Source organism: Canis aureus, chromosome 1 (assembly GCF_053574225.1).
Source record: "Canis aureus isolate CA01 chromosome 1, VMU_Caureus_v.1.0, whole genome shotgun sequence".
Lineage (NCBI taxonomy): Eukaryota > Metazoa > Chordata > Mammalia > Carnivora > Canidae > Canis > Canis aureus.
Genome location: NC_135611.1, coordinates 34,279,690 through 34,300,022, shown reverse-complemented (window position 1 = coordinate 34,300,022; position 20,333 = coordinate 34,279,690). Strand labels below are relative to the sequence as shown.

Below are 20,333 nucleotides of genomic sequence, written 5' to 3'. Positions count from 1 at the left end.
GGGCCTTCCTAGCCCAGCCCCTAAATTCTGAGGTTCGCAAACTGTCTGGGGCTCCTCCCGCTCGGAGGCGGGTAAGACTGTAACTATGTAGGGGCGCAGAGTGAGAGGAATCAGATCCCCTCCAATTCCACACGCGACAGCAGGAACTGCAGAAAGTGCCAGCCGCCCCTCCGCTGGTTCCCCAGGGTTTCAGTTGCGCTTCGTTGGGCAGCTACGGGATCACTTCCTCGCCTCCCCGGGAACTGTCCAGCAGGTACTTTTATTAATTCCGGAGGGATAAATCTTTGTTCACTAAAGGACTGTTTTCCGCTAGCTGTAAAGGAAATAAACCACTGAGGATTAGCACAAAGACGCAACTGCTTTGCCTTTTTTTCCTTTTTTTTTTTTTTTTTAATTTGGAGCCAGCAGGCGCCAATGTGCCCCTTCCAGAGATGAAGCACCAGAGCGTGGACAGACTTCTCACCAAGTCCCGGGCGTCTTTGGGATGCGGGGCAGTGTGACCACGAGCCCCCCCCAGGCGGGGAACCTGTCCCTGTGAGAGGGACATTGATTAAGCCCAAGTGTGTGTTACGCTTCAGGGCACCTGGGCGCATGAAACCCCAGCGGGCTCTCCTGGGAAGGAGACCATGCCCCCCAAGGCGCTTTGCAACCTCTCGGGGGCCGCGGGCGAGAATCAGAGCGGCTGGGTTCCGGGGGGGTCCGGCCCGGACTTTCTGCCCGCCTCGGACGGGACCGGCGCCAAGTTCGCCATCCGCTGCGTGATCCCGTCCCTCTACCTGCTCATCATCGCCGTGGGCTTGCTGGGCAACATCATGCTGGTGAAGATCTTCATCACCACCAGCGCCATGAGGAGCGTCCCCAACATCTTCATCTCTAACCTGGCCGCCGGGGACTTGCTGCTGCTGCTCACCTGCGTCCCGGTGGACGCGTCGCGCTACTTCTTTGACGAGTGGATGTTCGGGAAGGTGGGCTGCAAACTGATCCCCGTCATCCAGCTCACCTCCGTGGGGGTTTCCGTGTTCACTCTCACTGCCCTCAGCGCCGACAGGTAAGGGCGCAGGTAGTGGCGATGTGGCCTGGGAAAGAGGTGGAAGAGGGTAAGGAGCGCTCCTGGGGGGAAGAGGGAGTTTGGAAAGTCTGGGGATGGGCAAGGAGTGAAGGAGAGAGAGTGTATCTGGGATTTGGAATGAAAGGAGTTCAAACGGACCGAGCTGTGAAGCCTGAAAAAAAAAAAAAAAAAAAGAAGAAGAAAATCATTACTTTTAAAATAATTAACATTGCGTTAGTTTGATAGTAGTTTTAAGGGTGGCTCAGCAGTTGAGCATCTATCTGCCTTCAGCTCAGGGAGATCCCAGGTCTGGGGATTGAGTCCCGCATGAGGCCCCCTGCGAGGAGCCTGCTTCTCCTTCTGCCTGTGTCTCTGTGTCTCTCATGAACAAATAAGTACAATCTTAAAAAAAAAAAAAAAAAAAAAAGGAGTTTTAAAATAGCATATCCTAGTCTTCCTCCTCCCCTGCACACACTTTGGGAATCTTTATTATTTACTTCATAGAAAAGCTACAGAATAATCGGACAACAGTGCAACTATCATGTAGAGGTTTTTCTTGTGTGCCAAAAGTTTAGAAGTGCAGTTCCTTATTCAGTATTTTAATAACATGATAGGTAAGAATGTCTGAATTAATATTAGGGAAATGTTTAATTTTGAAGTTTTTTTTTCAAATATAGGGAAATACCATTTACACATATTAACTAAATTCTGTTTTATTTGAAGTCAAACAACTACAATAGTAAGTGCTCTTCAGATAGATGACTGCGCATTCTTGTTTTAATACTTCAAGTTAAGTGACACCCCTCCTCAACAGGTAGGTACCAAATTTTAGTGTCTTAAGATGCTATAAAAATACATTTTTGATATCAACTCTGCTTTTCACATATTTCAAAGGTGGGGAAGTGTCCATTATTCTACCTTAGCAGATCAGCTAAGTTCAACTATGTCATTTTCCAGGAGAAGATGTTGAGGCACTGGGGATGTAAGTCCCTCTGGCAGAGCAGAGAAGAGAATCCAGGTCTGCTGACTCCTGGTCCAGAGGTCTCAGTCTCTCTATAATCATGCTTTCAGGCATTTAAGCAGGAGGAATGTCTGGGTGGGAGTGGGGACAAAATGTCCAATTAGGCAACTGTGCATAGAGACCTGGTCTAATTCCCTTGAGGATGGGGTATGGACTTAAGCTATTTAGATAAACAATTGAACTTGGGTGATTAAGGAGGTGTTCACTCTCCTCTTTTTCAATTTATATGTTGTTATTAATGGAAAATGAGTCCATCTAAATTTCCTGGTATTTGCAATAATACCCTTCCATTACTCTGGCATTGAAGTGTTATTCTTCATTAAAGGAAAGACAACAATCACCAGCGAGTTGAGAGCTTCTGCCTTTTTAAACCTAATATTGACTTTTTGGTTTGTGTCATAGTCTCTCTAAAACCACTTTCCTATAAAAATGGGTGCCTTTGGGTAAATTATGCACCTCGTCTTGCTACTATGACACCATTTCTATTACCTTTTATGAAGTTTTCTTTGAATCCTAGATTAAAATGTGACTTTTTAATTTAGCTGACCTCCTTTATAGGCTCTATTTTAATTAGTAAGTTAAGAAATTCTACTTAATGATTAGAATGAAACTTAATGAATAATTATCACTACAATAGTTAAAATTACTATCATTGTGCTTTTATCAGTAGTAAGATCTGGGGCTTGAGTTTATTTCATGCCATTTTTCTCACTCTGTTATCAGGGAGACCCACAGGTAAGTTTGCTCTGACCAAGCTGACAGAACATGCTATACCTTATGTATTTACTGACTTTTTCAGTTTGTTATGTATGTCATGTACTTTGTAAATGCACCACAGACAACGTAACAATAAGGATAAAAAAAGGTGGGTGGCCTCTTCTACTTGGTCCAGATTCTACTCCTGCCTATTAGTGTGTGTTTTAGAAATATAAATTGAAGAATTGAAATCACTGGTGGTGAAATGACCCAATACATTCCAATATTCAGTTGAAATGGTTTGGAAATGTTTTGCTGTATATTATCTACACTTCTATTTTTCTTCCAGAACACAGTAATCAAGTGTTGATAAGTACTTGATCGCCTCACATTCTGTCTAACCAATGTTTTGACATCCTGTGAATTTGAGAACAAGTAGAAGACTAATCACCCTTAGCATTGTGCCTTTTCTGTGTAAATTTATTACCCTCACAACACTAGTAAGTAGGCATTAATATTGTTACTATTTTAAAGTTAAGAAAACTAAGTCTTGAAATAAAGCAACATTTTCATGACCTCACAATGATGGAGTCAGCATTTGAACTCAGTTCAAAGACCATACTCTTCACCATTAAGCAGCATTATTGTTTTTCTAAGTGTAAGAAAGTATTAATGATTTTTCCTACTTAATGGTAGACTAAAAATTTCAGTTTGAAATAAAGAACCCAAGAGTAAAAAAGGAAAAATGGTTGCAAAAGTTGATTCATTAGATTCAACAAAAGGAAAGAAAACCATAAAATGTGATTGCAAGATAAAAGAAACATCTCGAAATCAAAATTAAGTAGTAGTTGTAGCAATAGGAAAACTAAAACAACAAACACATACACACAAAAAAAAACCCCAAAACCCTGTTAGTAGAGTTTTTAAGCAACAAATTCATTTGTTAAACCAAATATCCTATTTTCATGAGATAGCTTAAATTTCTTTGCTTAAGAAAATAGAGAATTAGAAGTAGAGATCACAGTAATGTAGAAAAGAAACAGAAGATAATTCTATTTCAGAAAACATATCCCAATGTGATGTGGACTTCAGTGTTTTAGAACATTGATGACAGAATCACTGGAAAGCAGAGACTGAAATAAGAGATATGATTTTCATGAATCTGCCTTGAGACCTAAATCACCTTGTTCAATGTGTTCAGTACTGTATCTGTTAGGTTCAAATATGACCAAAGGGTAGTGTGGATGACACTTTTGGCACTTGAAATTATTAATCCTTGGCTTTCCAAACTTTTTCGAGAAGTTTCAACTGATACATTCTTGGAAAAGGTCATTTGTGTTTACTGTAGATGTGCCTCAGAGGCGTATCATAACCAGAGTAGGAGGAGGAGATACAGGGCATGAGATGGTGAGAGTGTTGACCTCAATTTGTTGTCTATTTTTATCTTGGCTTTTTTTTTTTTTTTGATTTTGAAAATGTCCTTGTTTGCTTGCTCACATTAAATAGCTAATTACAGGCACTTGTGTATTCTCTGAGGTATTATGTTTCTAACAGTTTTATGCACACACACACACACACACACACACTCTCACATGTGTGCTATGATACTGAATAGGTGGAGTCCCATAAACATACTTTGTGGTTGGCATGATAGATCTCTCCTTCACTATTTATTACAGTAGTTTCATTTTCAGGCTTAGAATATCATTTCTTTGATGCATGAAGACCTTTCACCCTCTAAAAGCCCCTAATTAAAATGCAAATAACTTTTAAGCATGGGTTCTTCTTTTTTCCTTTACAGGAATAAATTTCTCAGATTCCTGGTGCTGAACTGTAAAATTTATAATTTTATGTGTTTAAAAATGTAAAACTAGGTGTTAATTTTTATTCTTTTTAATGTAACTGTTAATTAAAATGCATTTATAAATTCAATATTAAAAATCTATAAGATAATAAGAGTGAAATTAATATTAATTTAATGTATTGGATTATTTTTTTTCTGATATTAAATAGACAATGCTGGATTGGATGCAAAAATAACTTTGCACCAAATCTGAATAAAGTGCTAATATAGTAATGATTTCAAGCTTTTGTTTGCCAATTAGGATAATCAGATTTAATTCCATAACTGAGCTAATTTTGTTAGGTATGAACCTTGAATCATTAGCCTTATCTGGATATTATACCAATGAAAACATATTCTCTTCAGTACAGTTATTTGCTAAAATACTGAAACAGATCAAATGTAGGACCTGGATCTAACACTCCTTAGCTGTCAAAAACATTTTTTGGTCAGTCTCAGTCCAGTGATGGGAGGAAATGCCATAATCTGTTTGCTGAGTTTTCACCAAAACTCCTGATCAAAGCTCAGGTACTGATTAACCAACTGACCCCAACTGGAGATGCTTTCTTTGGTCTGGACCCCTGGATAGTATGTTTAGAAATCTTTGCTTCTCTGTGCTGACATTACACTTAAGAGAGTGTTTCTAAACTCTTCTGGAGAGTTCAAGCTGGCTATACCTCACTAAGAGAATACTCCCCACTCCCCCTACAGATAACCCATTTTACCAGAGTGAGGACTTCTTTATTTTCAACTTGCCCCAAAAGAATTTAAAAGAGCTTATAAATAAAGATCCTAACAACATACAAAAAAAAAAAAAAAAAGAAATGAAGGAAACTCAGGTAGAGGAAAAATAAAAGTTGAAGACAATAAGGTGGCTTATACTATCACCAAATGTGAGTCACATGCTTGTGAACAATTTTTCCATAAGAAGGGCTCAGTGTTATTTTTATGTAGTCATAAAACAAGATAAATTATAACCTGCACTTAATTTGTTTTTAATTTGAATTCATATGTTTTTTTGTTAAACAAAAGTTGACTCCAATAAGTCTGATATCTTTTGCTCACTAGTCTCAAATGCTTCCAGCTTATGTCCATTTTCCTTCTCTTTAGAAGGATTCTTGCACATTGGGGGTGCTGTATAATTTTTACAATATTCACACTATTGCCATCATTTATATATTATCTTATGGTTTTTGAAGATTATTCATCCACCTTGATTTGAAACCTTTAGGACACACTATAAATAAGGAGGGGATATACTAGGCATGTCAGTGTGAGTCCTGTATCTATTGGTTCAAATGTTCTAGTTGGAGAAGATGATAAAATAGTGCAAAACACATGCTCAGAAGGCAATATTTTCTTCATTTGCAAAAGAATAATGTCTTCTACTGCAGAGCTGAGGCATTATTTTTTATTATTTTTAATGTAACTGTTAATTAAAATGCATTTATAAATTCAATATTAAAAATCTATAAGATAATAAGAGTGAAATTAATCTTAATTTAATGTATTGGATTATGTTTTTTCTGATATTAAATATTAAATATTAAATAGGATCCTATTATTTTCCTACCTGGCTATTGAGCAAAGACCAAAAGAGGAGAAGGGACACTAGAATCGTTAAGGCAGCTGGATGGTGAGTTCTGTCTCTGAGGCTCTATCTATTGCTCTACTCAATGTTGCAATGTCTCAGACAAGGCTTTCAGTTAATAATATATGCTGATTCTATTTGGCCCACTTCTCAGTGGAAACAAAGACTCTTTAAGATGTACCTGTCAGTCTTTTGCTTGTGATGCTACAGTTAACTAGGGGTCCATCTGGTCTGCCTGAGCCAGGAGGTCAGACAGTTGACATTCAACACTTTCCTTGTTAGTTGTCCCAGCAGTACAGTTCCTGTTGTGTGTCTCAAGAACAAAAATAACAATTTCTTTGTTTCTTCTAGTTGCTGATTCCTCAGAGGGGTTGACCAGTCTCCAAGGTCTTGAAAATTTTTTATTGTGTTTTTATTTTCTCCTTCTCAGCAAGTTCTTTTTAAAAAAATAAAATTTAAGTATAGTTGACATACAATGTTATGTTAGTTTCAGGTGTATGACATAGTAAGTCAACTTCTCTATGTATTATGCTATGCTCGCCACAAGTGTAGCTACCATCTGTCACTGTGCAACACTATTATAATAACATTGATTAAATTCTCTATGCTGTTTCTCTTATTCTCGTGATATTTATTGCATAACTGGAAGCCCGAATCTCCTCCTTCATCCATTTTGCTATCCCCTCACCTCCCTTCCCTTTGGTAACCACCAACTCATTCTCTGTATTTGTACATCTGATTCTTTTGTATTATTATTGTTCATTTGTTTTGTTTTTCAGGATTCATACATGAAAAAAAATCACATGGTATTTGTTTTTCTCGATCTGACTTATTTCACTTAGTGTGATACCCTTTATGTCCATCTGCGTTGTCACAAATGACATGATCTCGTCCTTTATTGTGGTTGTATAATAGTCCATTCAATAAGTTCTAACTTAAAATCTTTTAGTTAATCCTTACTTGTTTATTTATTGTATTTCTGGAAAAACTGATGTTGACATGAGGTGTAGATGATTCTCTTCTGGAAGGAGTTGATCCAATATTCAGTACAAAATAGTTATATACTATGTTTGTGCATTTACTTTCCATTATTATTTCTACTTTTGAATTAGTATGTAGGTTTTAGATAATATTTATGTAATCAGTAAATTTTTTCAGCTCTATGGAAAAATCCAACCACATCCCAAATATACTGACAACTGGTATTCAGAAAGTTCATATGTTTTTTTTCTACACAATAAGATACATATCTTCATTACATTTCCTTTTTTTATTGTTTGTTGTTTTGTTCCTGAGTTCTCATTTGTTTCTGTATGATCGAAATTATTTTCAATTTTAATTCAGGATCCAAAGTGATGAACCAGCTTGATATTGTTAGGTTCAAACTTAGTGAGCTGTCTCTTAACTTACTGTTTTAATTATTGATATTCATTGTTATTAGGTTCATAGCCTACCTTTGCGAATGTCACTGGTTTACTGAGGTTCTGGCAGTATTTTCTATTTCCAGTTAGTCATAGATCTTCAAGGGGAACAAGAATAAATGTTAACCATTTATTTATCCCTAGCCCTTCCCTTGATTCATCTGTTTGCCACTAGGTTTTGATTTTTTTCTTCTGCAGATTTTCATTAAGAATATTTTTTAAACTTTCAATTTAAATCCCCTTTACTTTTATTATTTGTGGAAATTTGGGTGGAATATTTTGAGAATGAAAATTTTAATAATTGTTATTTAATTTAAATTAATTTTTGGAAGAGAATCACATTTTAAGAGACAGCCAAGCATTAAGCATCTCATAAGAAGTAGTTTTAGATTATGAGAGCATGACCTGGAGGTGACTATAGGTATTTACATTGATTTGATGAAAATGTAGTTTTTAGAGATGACTTTAAAAATATGAAATATTACTTGCTAGTACTATTGAGGCTTAGTTACTCCCATAAAAATGATTGTTATAATTGAGAAAATGTGATTACAGACATAAGTCTTTTTTTAAAAAAATTTCATTTATTTATTCATGAGAGATACACGGAGAGAGCAGAGACACAGCAGAGGGAGAATCAGGCTCCATGTAGGGAGCCCGACGTGGGACTCAATCCCGGGTCCCCAGGATCATGCCCTGGGCGTGAAGGCAGGCGCTAAACCACTGAGCTACCCGAGAATCCCGTCTTTTCACTTAAAAATACCACTGGCTTTAAAAGGACAAGGAAGTCAAATTTCTATAAATGAGTAGAATAGATAATACACTTTCAGCTGCATTCTCTGCAATGTTCCATAAATTGAAAATATATAGACTCTGAAGTCACAAGATAGTCTTGTGTGAATCCTGAGTCATCTGCCTGCTGGCTCTGTGATCATTTCAACATCATTTAATTCCTTAATTTCAATGAACTTTTCTGCAAAATGGGTACTTTAATCAATTTTACTGCACAGGATTATTTTCTCAAATGACAATGTGAAAACATTTCTAAACAGTATGTTGCTGTGTAACTACTTATACTGTGTCAACTATGTATCAGGATAACAAATGACCCTTTCATTCAAGCCAATTTTTATTCACATATGCAGTTACTTTTTAAATAATAGGCATTGAAGTGGAAAACAAAATAAGCCTATTGTAAATTAATGAAAATGAGCTCTCTACCTTCTATAGGCCTTCTCTAATTCCTTTAATCTTAGACTGGCTAGTTCTAACCTGTTGCCTTCACCACCCTGATTTGTCATTGTCATTCTCCTTGTGACACCTTCATGTGTCATTTAAGTCATATACTTTTTTTTTTTTTTAAGTCATATACTTTAATGGGTTAAGAACAAAGTGATTTAGTGGAGGGGAGTAAAGAACAAATGGAATTGCTGAGCCCTCTGTAATCAAATTTGGTATTTCTCATCCTTTCCAAAGTGACATCCCACTCTTACATTATTTTTAAAAGATTATCGTTATAGACATTCTGTTCTATAATCATGAACAGATACTTTTAAATAATAAATTTAGTGATTTTAGTCACAATAAGTTTTATCGCTATAAGCTATAAATACTTTTAAAATATGATGTTCAGCACCTGGGTGTCTTAGACAGTTAAGTGACTGACTCTTGTATTCAGCTTAGCTCATGATCCTGGGACAGAGCCCCATGAAAGGCTCCATGCTCAGTGGGGAGTCAGCTTGAGGATTCTTTCTCTCCCCCCCCACCCCCCGCCCTTTCCCTGGCTCACACACACTCTTTCTCTAAAATAAATAAACAGATCTTAAAGAAAAATCATGTGACATATTGTATAGGTCAGGCATGTAATTTTTAATGCTGAACTTTTGCTGGATTCCAGATACTCTCCACTGCTGAATGTGTGTCCTTTGCACCAGACAAGCTCACAGGGGTCTTGTAGAAAGATGCTTATCGCCACAATCAATCTTCTTAAAAGGTGGTTTCTAAACCTGGTTTGTATTCAGAATCATTTGAAAATCTTAGTAAAATGCAGAACCTCACATTTTACATCCTAGAGACTCTGTGCCAGTGAATCTGAGGAAAAACCTACTCCTCTATCTGTTTTCAGCTCTATATGATTCCAAATTGGATCCAGCTTGGGCATCACTAGACTAGACTGAGTATCCATCTCTGACATTCATTCTAACCTTAACCTAATATTTAACGACCATCCTAGTCTACCAAAACTGCTTTTACTAAGTAATCTCCTGGCCGCTCAGATCACATTTCCTTATCAGTTCAACAAACATTCATTGAGAAATGGTTATGGGTCAAGCATTATATTATGTACTTTAGATAGAATAGTAAGCAAAAGGAGGTTTTCGTTTTCATTTTTGTCTTCAGGGAGTATTTGACACAGAGGTCTATACGTCTTTTTGAAATTTTCTCTTTCTCTCTTGCTTCCATGATACCTTTCTCTCCTTTGTCAGATTGATCACATTTAAACTCTTTGTTGGCCTCTGATAAATAAAAGTATGATAAGCCAAAAGAAAGAGAGAGAGAAAGAGATAGATAGATGATAGAAGAAACTGGATAATGTAACTAGTAGGTTTACAGAAATGTGTAGATGGAGATTTTGAGATACTGAGATGACTTTATATGAGCTAAAAATGATCCAATTTTCATGATATATTTTGTAATATGATTATATTTCATTAGCTCTTTATGTTAAATTTAGACTATACACAGAGATGGTAAGTGCAAGGTTCAAAACAGAAATTAATGAAGAAGCATATCTATTTATTGATATTTAGTACATGAATGATGATTATGTTTTTAGTTCCTTTTGATTATTTTCTAGTTTTCAATGAGGAATACCTTTCTGAGACAATCTGAAAGAAAAAAAAGATAACTTTCACACATATGTATTATGCTACTAAATTTAATGAGATGGTTTGTACATTGAGAGACTATCATTCTTACATTTTTATAAATATTTTTTTTTTTTAATATTTTATTTATTTATTCATGATAGTCACACAGAGAGAGACAGAGAGGCAGAGACACAGGCAGAGGGAGAAGCAGGCTCCATGCACCGGGAGCCCGATATGGGATTCGATCCTGGGCCTCCAGGATCACTCCCCGGGCCAAAGGCAGGCGCCAAACCGCTGCGCCACCTGGGGATCCCTTTTATAAATATTTGAAGGAAGGATGATTAAGCATTCCATATTAATTTGCACTATATTGTTTGACTTTTTATCCTTTCAAAGATGTACAGGAAACATTAATGTAAAGTTTATTATTTGGCAATTATAAGTGATATGTAAGTACTAATAATGACACTTCAGTGATCTCTTGTTTTCTTTTTCATTTTTTTAAAAAGATTTTATTTATTTATGAGAGACACAGAGAGAGAGGCAGAGACACAGGCAGAGGGAGAAGCAGGCTCCATGCCGGGAGCCCAACGTGGGACTTGATCCCGGGTCTCCAGGATCACGCCCTGAGCTGAAGGTGGCCCTAAGCCGCTGAGCCACCCGGGCTGCATCATCTCTTGTTTTAAACTGCAATTTCTGGCTTTATTGAATTGTTGATACTCCCCTTTCTGTCAAGTTTGTATCCTTTAGGGGAAGATCCAAAATCTATTTCCATTTCTTGCAGGGTATGACCAAGAATCATTCCGGTTGAAAAGGCTTCTCTACCCATGTCTTACACTCCTAATAGGTTTTTTCTCCTAAATTAAGAATTCTAGATTGGTTGCTAGCTTTACTGTGGCAATCTTGTCAGAATGAAAAAGTTACAGCTTTCATTTCTCTTTGCAGTTTCCTTAACATAATTTATGTTTAAGTGGTTAGATATGGGGTAGAATAAAGGCATGGGGAGTGAAGTTTCCTTCCCTTTTAAATCCACAAAGGAAAGACCAGAATATTCTTTGAGATTTCTGACAATCTAATAAAGAAAGGCTACTTAATTGATTAATTTTTAGTATTCATCACCCCCTAAAACTTCTCTACTCTTTTCCCATCTCCTCCCTTTACAAAAGAATTTACCATCAGCTTTTTTTTTTAAATTTATTTATTTATTCATGAGAGACACAGACTGAGAGAGAGAGAGAGGCAGAAACACAGGCAGAGGGAGAAGCAGGCTCCATACAGGGAGCCAGATGCGGGACTCGATCCCAGGACTCTAGGATCATGCCCTGGGCCAAAGGCAGGCGCCAAACCGCTGAGCCACCCAGGGATCCCCTACCATCAGCTTTGTAAACTTTAATCTTAAATATGAACTGGCAGGTGGTAGATATCTAACTTTTGGGGAGAAATTCCAACATAAAGAAACCAAATAAATAAACCTCTTTGAAGGTATTAGTTGTTTTTTTGTTTGTTTGTTTAAAATCTGCTTTAATTGTATTTCCATGAATTCCAAGAACAGCATCACAACTAATGTTTAAAAAAAAAAAAAAAAAAAAAAAAAGGAAGAGAGGGACACCTGAACATGTAAAAAGAAAAAATGGATCCACAGTGAAAATAATGTATATTGGTACTAAACTTCAGTTACTGGACTCTGTGAAGGGAATAGGCTTCTTCTAAGTAGTTATTCGCTTGGATTTTATTGTGAGAAAAAAGATTTTTTTTCCCTTGAAACTTGAGAGAAGCTGTGCTACTATTGTTAACTATTACTGAAACTATACCAGAAAGAGAAGTAAAATTTCCTGAATTAGTTCTAGATATACAATAAGACGTTATATATTTATAACATAAGAATAGGATATTATGCAAAAGAGTGACTTGAAAACTAGAAAGAACTTCTAGAAATCAAAAATATGATAGCAGAGGTTTAAAAAATCAGAAGAAAGAGTGGAAGCTAAAGCTTATAAAGTATCTCAGGTGTAAAACCAAAAAAGGTGGAGATGATCTTAATAAAGTAAAAGACTAAGAAAGAGGAATTGAGATTCAAACACTGGGACCCCAATTATTCAGCAAGGTGGCAAAAGAACATTGAAAAAAAAAGGAAATACAGGAACATGAAAAATTATACAAACAAGAAAATAATCAAGTAGCAAATGTAGGTATATTAGAGACATGTGTAAGAAAGAAAATATATTTTGTTTAATTCTGTAGTGTGAGATACTTGTTTAGTTATAATAACAATATAGTGACTATTTTATAAACATTTAATATAGCATACTAAACCAGGAAGTTAGTAATGGGAGGAATAGAGGTAGTATAAGAGAAAATCTTCAACCTCCATAACAGGATGTCAAAAGCAAATGTCTATAACATTTATTTCAAGAAATAGTGGCAAAGATACATTTCTTAGATATACGGAGGTAATGACATGACATTGGTTCGTCCCAGCCAGGAGAAGGACCTGAAATGAAATTGAGGGTTTCTATTTTTCTTTATGGGCTCTTAGTGCACGCTGATGAAAAAGAAGAAAACAAAACAAAACAAAAATAACACCTCTTTGAATGTATTAATCTAATAAAAAGTTTAAAGAAACAGAAAAAAATAGCTCATTCTAGTTACTTATTGTATTTCTTCTTTTAGCTTCTTAAGAACATGCAATTAAGCAAAATGAGGATGGAGCACATGTCTACTGTGTTCTGTGATGTGCAAAGTCTGGGTAAAATAAATGCATTATGCATGCTACTTTATTTAATTTGGTGTCGAGGCCCTTTGTTGCTACTCCACTTTAAAATTTATGTTTCTTGTTATACATGGGAAGACTCTCTAGATAAAAATACAGAACTTCTCTTCTTGAGGGCCTGGGAATGACACTTTATGCAAGTCAGGAAGGAGAAGGAGAGGCTCCCTCAGGCTGGGAGCTGTTCCTCTCCTATAGGCGATGGGAAACATCTTTACAGAACCTCAGAACACCTTACCCAGTTGTTATGGTGCTTGAAATAGTCTGAGCTTTTTAGAACACAAGACTAAATCAAACGTAAATAAGGAAAAGGTACAGAATCATAACAATTAGTATCTGCTAATTGGCAGGCACATCTGCTAATTAGGCGTTTTATTTTTGTATAATCAAAAAATTTTGAGAGAAATGTTATAAATCCTCACCCTACAGATGAAGATCTTTTTTTTTTTCAGATGAAGATCTTAAGTGATTTTCCAAAAGGTATTAGAGATGAGACAAAGGTTCAGATTTGTTTGACTAAAATCACTTTTTATTCTATCTTGCTAACAACCTAGATATGCTATAACAGAAATACTTTCAGAAAAATATAAATAATTTAATGTTCACTAACAATTTTTTTTGCATTATTATTGCCTAAAAGTGTGTGAGTAATTGGTTTGGATTGGTTAAGCCCTTAAGTTCTGGAGTGTGTTTCCTTTCACCAGTATGATGGCATTATATAGGAAGAGAGGATTTCATGAGGTCTCAACATGAAATAAATTTGATCTGCGAAGACAGAATGTTATTTCATCTTCAGTTCTTTCAGCTCTTCTGATCGAAAGAAACATGGCAGAAATCACCATCTAGATAGTCTGTAAGTTTTACTAACGTCCTTAGGGAAAAAAGTAGGAGACTCAAGCTCAAAAGCTAAAGGCAAGTATTAAGATAGAACTTAGTAAAATTATTTTGTAAACATTTTATATTTTAGAGTTATTGTCTATTCCCTGCAATTTCAGCAGTGATCTTTTCATGTTTTTTGAAAATATAATGATTTCAACAAGAAATTCAGTAACTGATGCTACTTTGTGGCATGTATGGATTTCGGAAAGAAAGAGCTTGTGAAAGAGGTAAGCAAATCAATGCAATTTGAAGAATGACAGCTTAAAATCTTTCCCTGTCTCTTCCCATCTTCTGTGCCAACAAGCAGTGGAGTGACTTGGAGACAGACAGACAGACAGACAGACATCGGAGGTACCAAGTATTCCATACACTGCAAACCAGCTAGGGAATAATAGAGTATCAGCAAGTAGGATCTTCCTCCCTCCCTCCCTCCCTGGCTCTTTCTCTTTCCCTTTCCATTTGTCTACGAGAGTAATGTGGGGCGTGTTGTTTGCCAGGTACAGAGCCATCGTCAACCCCATGGACATGCAGACGTCCGGGGCGGTGCTGTGCACCTGCGCGAAGGCGGTGGGCATCTGGGTGCTCTCGGTGCTGCTGGCCGTTCCCGAAGCCGTGTTTTCCGAAGTGAAGCGCATTGATAGTTTGGAAAATGGCAACTTCACGGCGTGTATCCCCTACCCTCAGACGGATGAATTACACCCAAAGATTCACTCAGTGCTCATCTTCTTGGTTTATTTCCTCATACCACTGGCTATTATTAGCGTTTATTATTATCATATTGCAAAGACCTTAATTAAAAGTGCACATAATCTTCCCGGAGAATACAATGAACATACGAAAAAACAGGTAGGCTTGGCAGGTGTGTGTGTGTGTGTGTGTGTGTGTGTGTGTGTGTGTGTCTTCGGGGTGTGGGGGTCAGATGCAGTCACTGCTACTTTCTGTTCCATTTCTTGGATTCTCAGTACCATGAAAGATTAGAAAAGAGCCACAGGGCACTGGGATTTGCATTTAGCCCGAACTGGAAGGGACATTGTGTTGGGAGGAGGAGGGGAGAGCATCTCTGTAGAGGTCTACTGAGGTTCCCCTTACCTGCCATCTGGGCCTGGGCTGTTAAAATTTAATATCTTTGAAAGCATTTCCTTACCTGCCAATGTTAGTGCAAAAACAACATAATAAGCCAGAAAATCATCACATTTTAAGAATAAGTTTATTTAATTATTGTCTCTTCTCCCATTAGCCCAATAAGGATGACAAAGTCTGAGACAAAGACCATCAGGAAAGACTGTAGGACATGGTCTGGGAACTGGGGGTGCAGTTTGTGTAGGATGCCAGAATTGTCTAAATATGTAGCATCATTGAAACAAAAAAAAAAATCCAAGTCATAGGCTCACTGTACTTTTTCCTTTGCCCTGTAATCCAATCTGTATCTCAGTTTGGGTATTTGACTTTTTGCTTTGGTTTCTAAAACTGAGTTTCTTTTACCCTCCCACCTCCACTTTTGTTTTTTTAAATGGCATTAGTTCTGCTTGTTTTTGTGAATTTTTCTATTGGGACTTACAGACTCTGACTTGGTAATTGGGCTTGATATCTGCTAAGAAGTAATCTCAACGCCAACAGCCAGTCTGTGCATTTGAGTCTCCAAGTATAGACTGCCATGAAATTCTTGCACCCATGCTCCACCTGCTAGGGTAGACAATGCTTCATAATATAAATTTCACAATTGAGTTCCTAAATATTGCCATCTTACTTAACTCATGCCACTAGAATACATCTGGAGTACCACATTTTGCTTTCCTCCTCTTTGCTGCACTTTTATTTGCTTCCCCCAACACTGTTCACGACTACCACCCAACATCAGATCCGTCTTAATTGGAAACCTTTCCAGTTTTCTTTGGCATGTTCTGGTTAATTATCAATAGTTTTAGCTCTGAAAATATCATTCTGCTTACTATCAGTATCTTTTGATAAATTAAATTTTCACACTCATGTTGCCTTATTTAAACATTTAAGCAAATAAGACAAATATGAGCTAAACCTTGAACTTTAGATGTTAGAAAAATAATTTTTAGACTAAATTTTGAATTTTCTCTATCACATTTCTGAAGGCTTTCTTATAAAACAGCAAATACCATATATAAAGTTTATGAAAAGAAAAAAATGTATTTTTATTTTTAAAGGTAATCTAACATAGTAAATACTTACAGATTTGATAGTTAATCAGTGATTTTGATTTATGTGAGCCAGAACTTCAAATCTCAGGTTTTGTGTTTTTGTTTGTGTGTGTAATAAGGATTTAAAAAGTCATGCTCTATTTCAATTTCCCTGATTTAAAAAAGAATCTAATCTTGAATTTATTATGTGGTTCATTAAGTCAGTGGATTTGATACAAACAGAAAAGATTTATATTTAAAGTGAACACAGTAAGACTGTAAGCAACAAGAAAGTAGTTAAAAATAAGAGAATTTTTTAGGTCACAGTTTTAACATGAAGATATAGCCATTTATTAATAGTTTATCATCTAGTCTTGTATAGGCTGTCAAATATTTTTAGATGAAAGAGTATAGTGACCAAAATAGGATTTGTCAAACTCTTGAAATCATCACTTTGTTGAAGAAAATAATTTTTGTATTTTTGGCTGCATTTGTATGCCATGGTAAGTTTTAATCTTTTTGCACCATGTTGTCTCACATGAGGATGGTTCCAGTTTCATTTTAACTGATGGGACTATTTCCTTGTACTTGCAGATGGAAACACGGAAACGCCTGGCGAAAATTGTGCTGGTCTTTGTGGGCTGCTTTGTCTTCTGTTGGTTTCCAAATCACATTCTCTACATGTATAGGTCTTTCAATTATAATGAGATTGACCCATCTCTAGGCCACATGATTGTCACCTTGGTTGCCAGGGTTCTGAGCTTTTGCAATTCTTGTGTCAATCCATTTGCTCTTTATCTACTCAGTGAAAGCTTCAGGAGGCATTTCAATAGCCAGCTCTGCTGTGGGAGGAAGTCCTATGGAGAGAGATCAACCAGCTACCTTCACAGCTCTTCTGCAGTGCCTATGACATCTCTGAAAAGCAGTGCTAAGAACATGATGACCAATTCAGTTTTATTAAATGGGCACAGCATGAAGCAGGAAATGGCATTGTGATTTAGCCCTTCTACTCACAACTTACTACATGGAAAGAATTTACTCACCTTACTATCTATTGAGCAGAGCAGAAAGAAGCAATTTCCTCATTCTTACTATTGCTTAGCTAATTCATCAGGTGATTTCATGATTGACTCAGAAAAGGCAAGACAAACAGCTAGCATTCTTCTCTGAACAGGATTTTAAATTACATTGAAAAATATATGTCTCACATTAAAAGTCATCCAAGATGCCATTTTATATGTGTATAAATTAATATTGTTTCAGGATTTAAGCTGTTGTTAGAGACAACTCTAATGTATTTATCTTAAATTTGTTTTATCTTGAAGCATGAAATGAATTCCTATATTGACTTGATGATTCAGTGAGGGTAATATTCAAACTCTCATTATTTGAAATACAAGTCATATTTTCCTGGTGAATTTTATTCATAAGCAGTGCATGTATTTATCTCTTTTGTTTAAGTAAAATAGAGAATTCAAAAGGTAGAGCTTAATCACAAGTCAATAATATTTATTGTGAATCTTTGCATGATTAATCATAATTTATAGAGACAGCTTATGTCTGTAACTTTTAGGTGTGTGATTAAAAGGAATGATGACATTCGATTATGAATAGTAAAATAGATACCATATGAATATGATCGATTTTCATTATGAATGTAAAATAGGTATCATATGCCTCGAAACTGTGGCTTAGAAAATGGCATAGCCATTTTCATATACATTGCTGAGTCTCTGAACATTTAGATGAATCTGTATAGATATGATGATTAGTGTAATTCTGGTGAGTTCAATCATTTACTCATTCTCTCTTGCAACAGCCACCTGATAAGTGTATGAAATCTCATTTAGGCAAGTTTTCTCTGCATAGTACCACAGTTTTTTCTGAATAAATATTTTAAATATTTTACCAAAATGTAAACATGGTCTTGATTAAATTCTAAACACTACCCCTTCTTAGATATGTATCAGTAAGTCTAACATTTGAATTAATATATTTCACACTATTTCTCTTTCTAACTTTGCCAAGTGGAAAACTCTATTAATATAGTAAGCTCTTTCTTAAACACCCCTAAGCCATACTATTTAAGATATGAAATATTCAATCATATGTAGCAATGAGAAAAATAAACACAAGCAAATTGTCTATGATAGTTGATAATAATGATAATGAACATTAATCAAGTGTTTTCCCTATTCTAGGCATAATCATAAAACTTTATCTTTTTTGTTTATCAAATTTAATACTCAGTATAAACCCTAAGGTGAAAAATAGAAAGATCCATTTTTGGTAGGGCATGAAGTTACACAATTTGAGGAATATCTCTATTAGAAAAATACACAATTTTGCAAATTTTACTCAATTATACCCAACCATATAAACACATTGCCAGGGCACAAACTTAAGCTTTATTCACTTCATGGTAAATTCATTTCTGAAATGTGTCCTATTATTATCTTTATTTTATAGACTAGAAAATTGAAACAGAAATATTAAGAAAGTTAAAGAGAATTTACATAGCCTTGTGGAAAATGTGAGACCTAAAACCAGATGCTTCACCATGGTACATGTACATGTACCCACTATTCCATCACAACTCAGTTGTAACTCTCTTCTATCTTGATTAGTTGTCCTAAATGCAAAAGTTGTTGATCTACTCATCGGAAAGGTGCAAAATACTATACACAAATTTTACATGGACTCTGAGTGTCTTTAAATCTTTTAAAGCTCATCTATTAAAATCTAAAGAACCAATGGTAATCCTTGGTCCATGTGGAAACTTTCTCCTTGCTAGTATTAAGATGATGGTAGAAGGTTATATAAGAGTATTGCAAGGTATATGCAAATCATATATGCAAATATACCTTGCAAGATTCTTTTAATTTCTCACATATTCTCTCACATATATTACAAAGTATATATGCTATATATATACTTGTATGAAACTATATGTGTATATACAAAGCTAAAGGGATATACAAACATCTTAGTTACAGAGTCCTGAGAATTTAAAATTTATGAAATAATGTTTTTATATAATCTGTTATTGATTTACTTTTTGGGAATGAAAAACATTTTTTCATGAGATATTTTAGATAAAATTTTTATTTATACTTATTTTGTTTAAGTATTTTATTCATGAGAGACACAGAGAGAGAGGGAGGGAGAGATACAGGCAGAAGGAGAAGCAGTCTCCACACAGGGAGCCCAATGTGGGATTCGAACCCAGGTCTCCAGGATCATACCTTGGGCCAAAGGCGGCGCCAAACCGCTGGGCCAAGGGGGCTGCCCACTTTTCCTCTTTTAAACAAAGAATTTTAACAATAGCCACATGTCTGATTATATACTATTATCAATATTATCCAAATTTGTCTGCATTTTATTTTATCTTATTTATTAAGTTTTTATTTTATTTGCTACATTTAAACATTTTCTTTCTGGTTGCTATTAATACTGAAAGTCAGACTTTCTCTTAATGTTGATCTCTGAAGTTCGGAGACTCTGTCAATTCTTAGAACCCTGTTCATAAATTAAGCTTACCACGTGGGCTTACTTGAAGATTACCTGGGCAAACTTTGTTTTGAATCAGGCTGTTACACTCTGCTGCTGGGTTATAATTCTAATTCACTCACTAACCATAATGATTTCTCATTTTCAAGAAGTCCTTTTCTCAAATATATTCTTTGGACTAGATACCTGAGAATTAATATATTAGCATATATTCTATGTACAGCATGGTGAAGGCAAATATTTAATATTTACTTTTATCATATACTTTTCAAGTCAAACAAAACTTCATGTCTAATACACACATACATACTCTCTCACACAAATGAGATTTAATTCATATTAAAGAAGAACTCAAGGTTTGGCATTGGTTAGATTTTATATTTTTGGTTTATTTATACATGCTTCAGATACTTAATTTTTGAGTTATTTATGTTTATTTCTCAGCATTTGAAGACTTTTTATTACCAGAGACTGAAAATAAAAGAAGCAAACTTTAATTTTTTAAAATTTATTTTTTAAAGATTTTATTTATCCATT

The 20,333-nt window shown here is 35.6% G+C and overlaps 1 protein-coding gene across 3 annotated transcripts; it reads left to right on the top strand.

The window, feature by feature from the left end:
• NMBR (neuromedin B receptor) lies at positions 1 to 18,206 on the top strand. Of its 3 annotated transcripts, XM_077895248.1 has the most exons (4): positions 918 to 1,048; positions 1,772 to 1,862; positions 14,634 to 14,982; positions 16,881 to 18,206. In XM_077895248.1, the coding sequence occupies exons 3-4, from the start codon at positions 14,656 to 14,658 to the stop codon at positions 17,280 to 17,282; spliced, it is 729 nt and encodes a 242-aa protein (XP_077751374.1). In that variant the 5' UTR covers positions 918 to 1,048; positions 1,772 to 1,862; positions 14,634 to 14,655; the 3' UTR covers positions 17,283 to 18,206. The 3 variants fall into 3 exon arrangements, with proteins under 3 accessions (XP_077751369.1, XP_077751374.1, XP_077751375.1); XM_077895243.1 differs by lacking the exon at positions 1,772 to 1,862 and having other exon boundaries at positions 1 to 1,048; XM_077895249.1 differs by lacking the exons at positions 918 to 1,048; positions 1,772 to 1,862 and adding an exon at positions 12,156 to 14,363.
• The last annotated feature ends 2,127 nt before the right edge of the window (positions 18,207 to 20,333 follow it).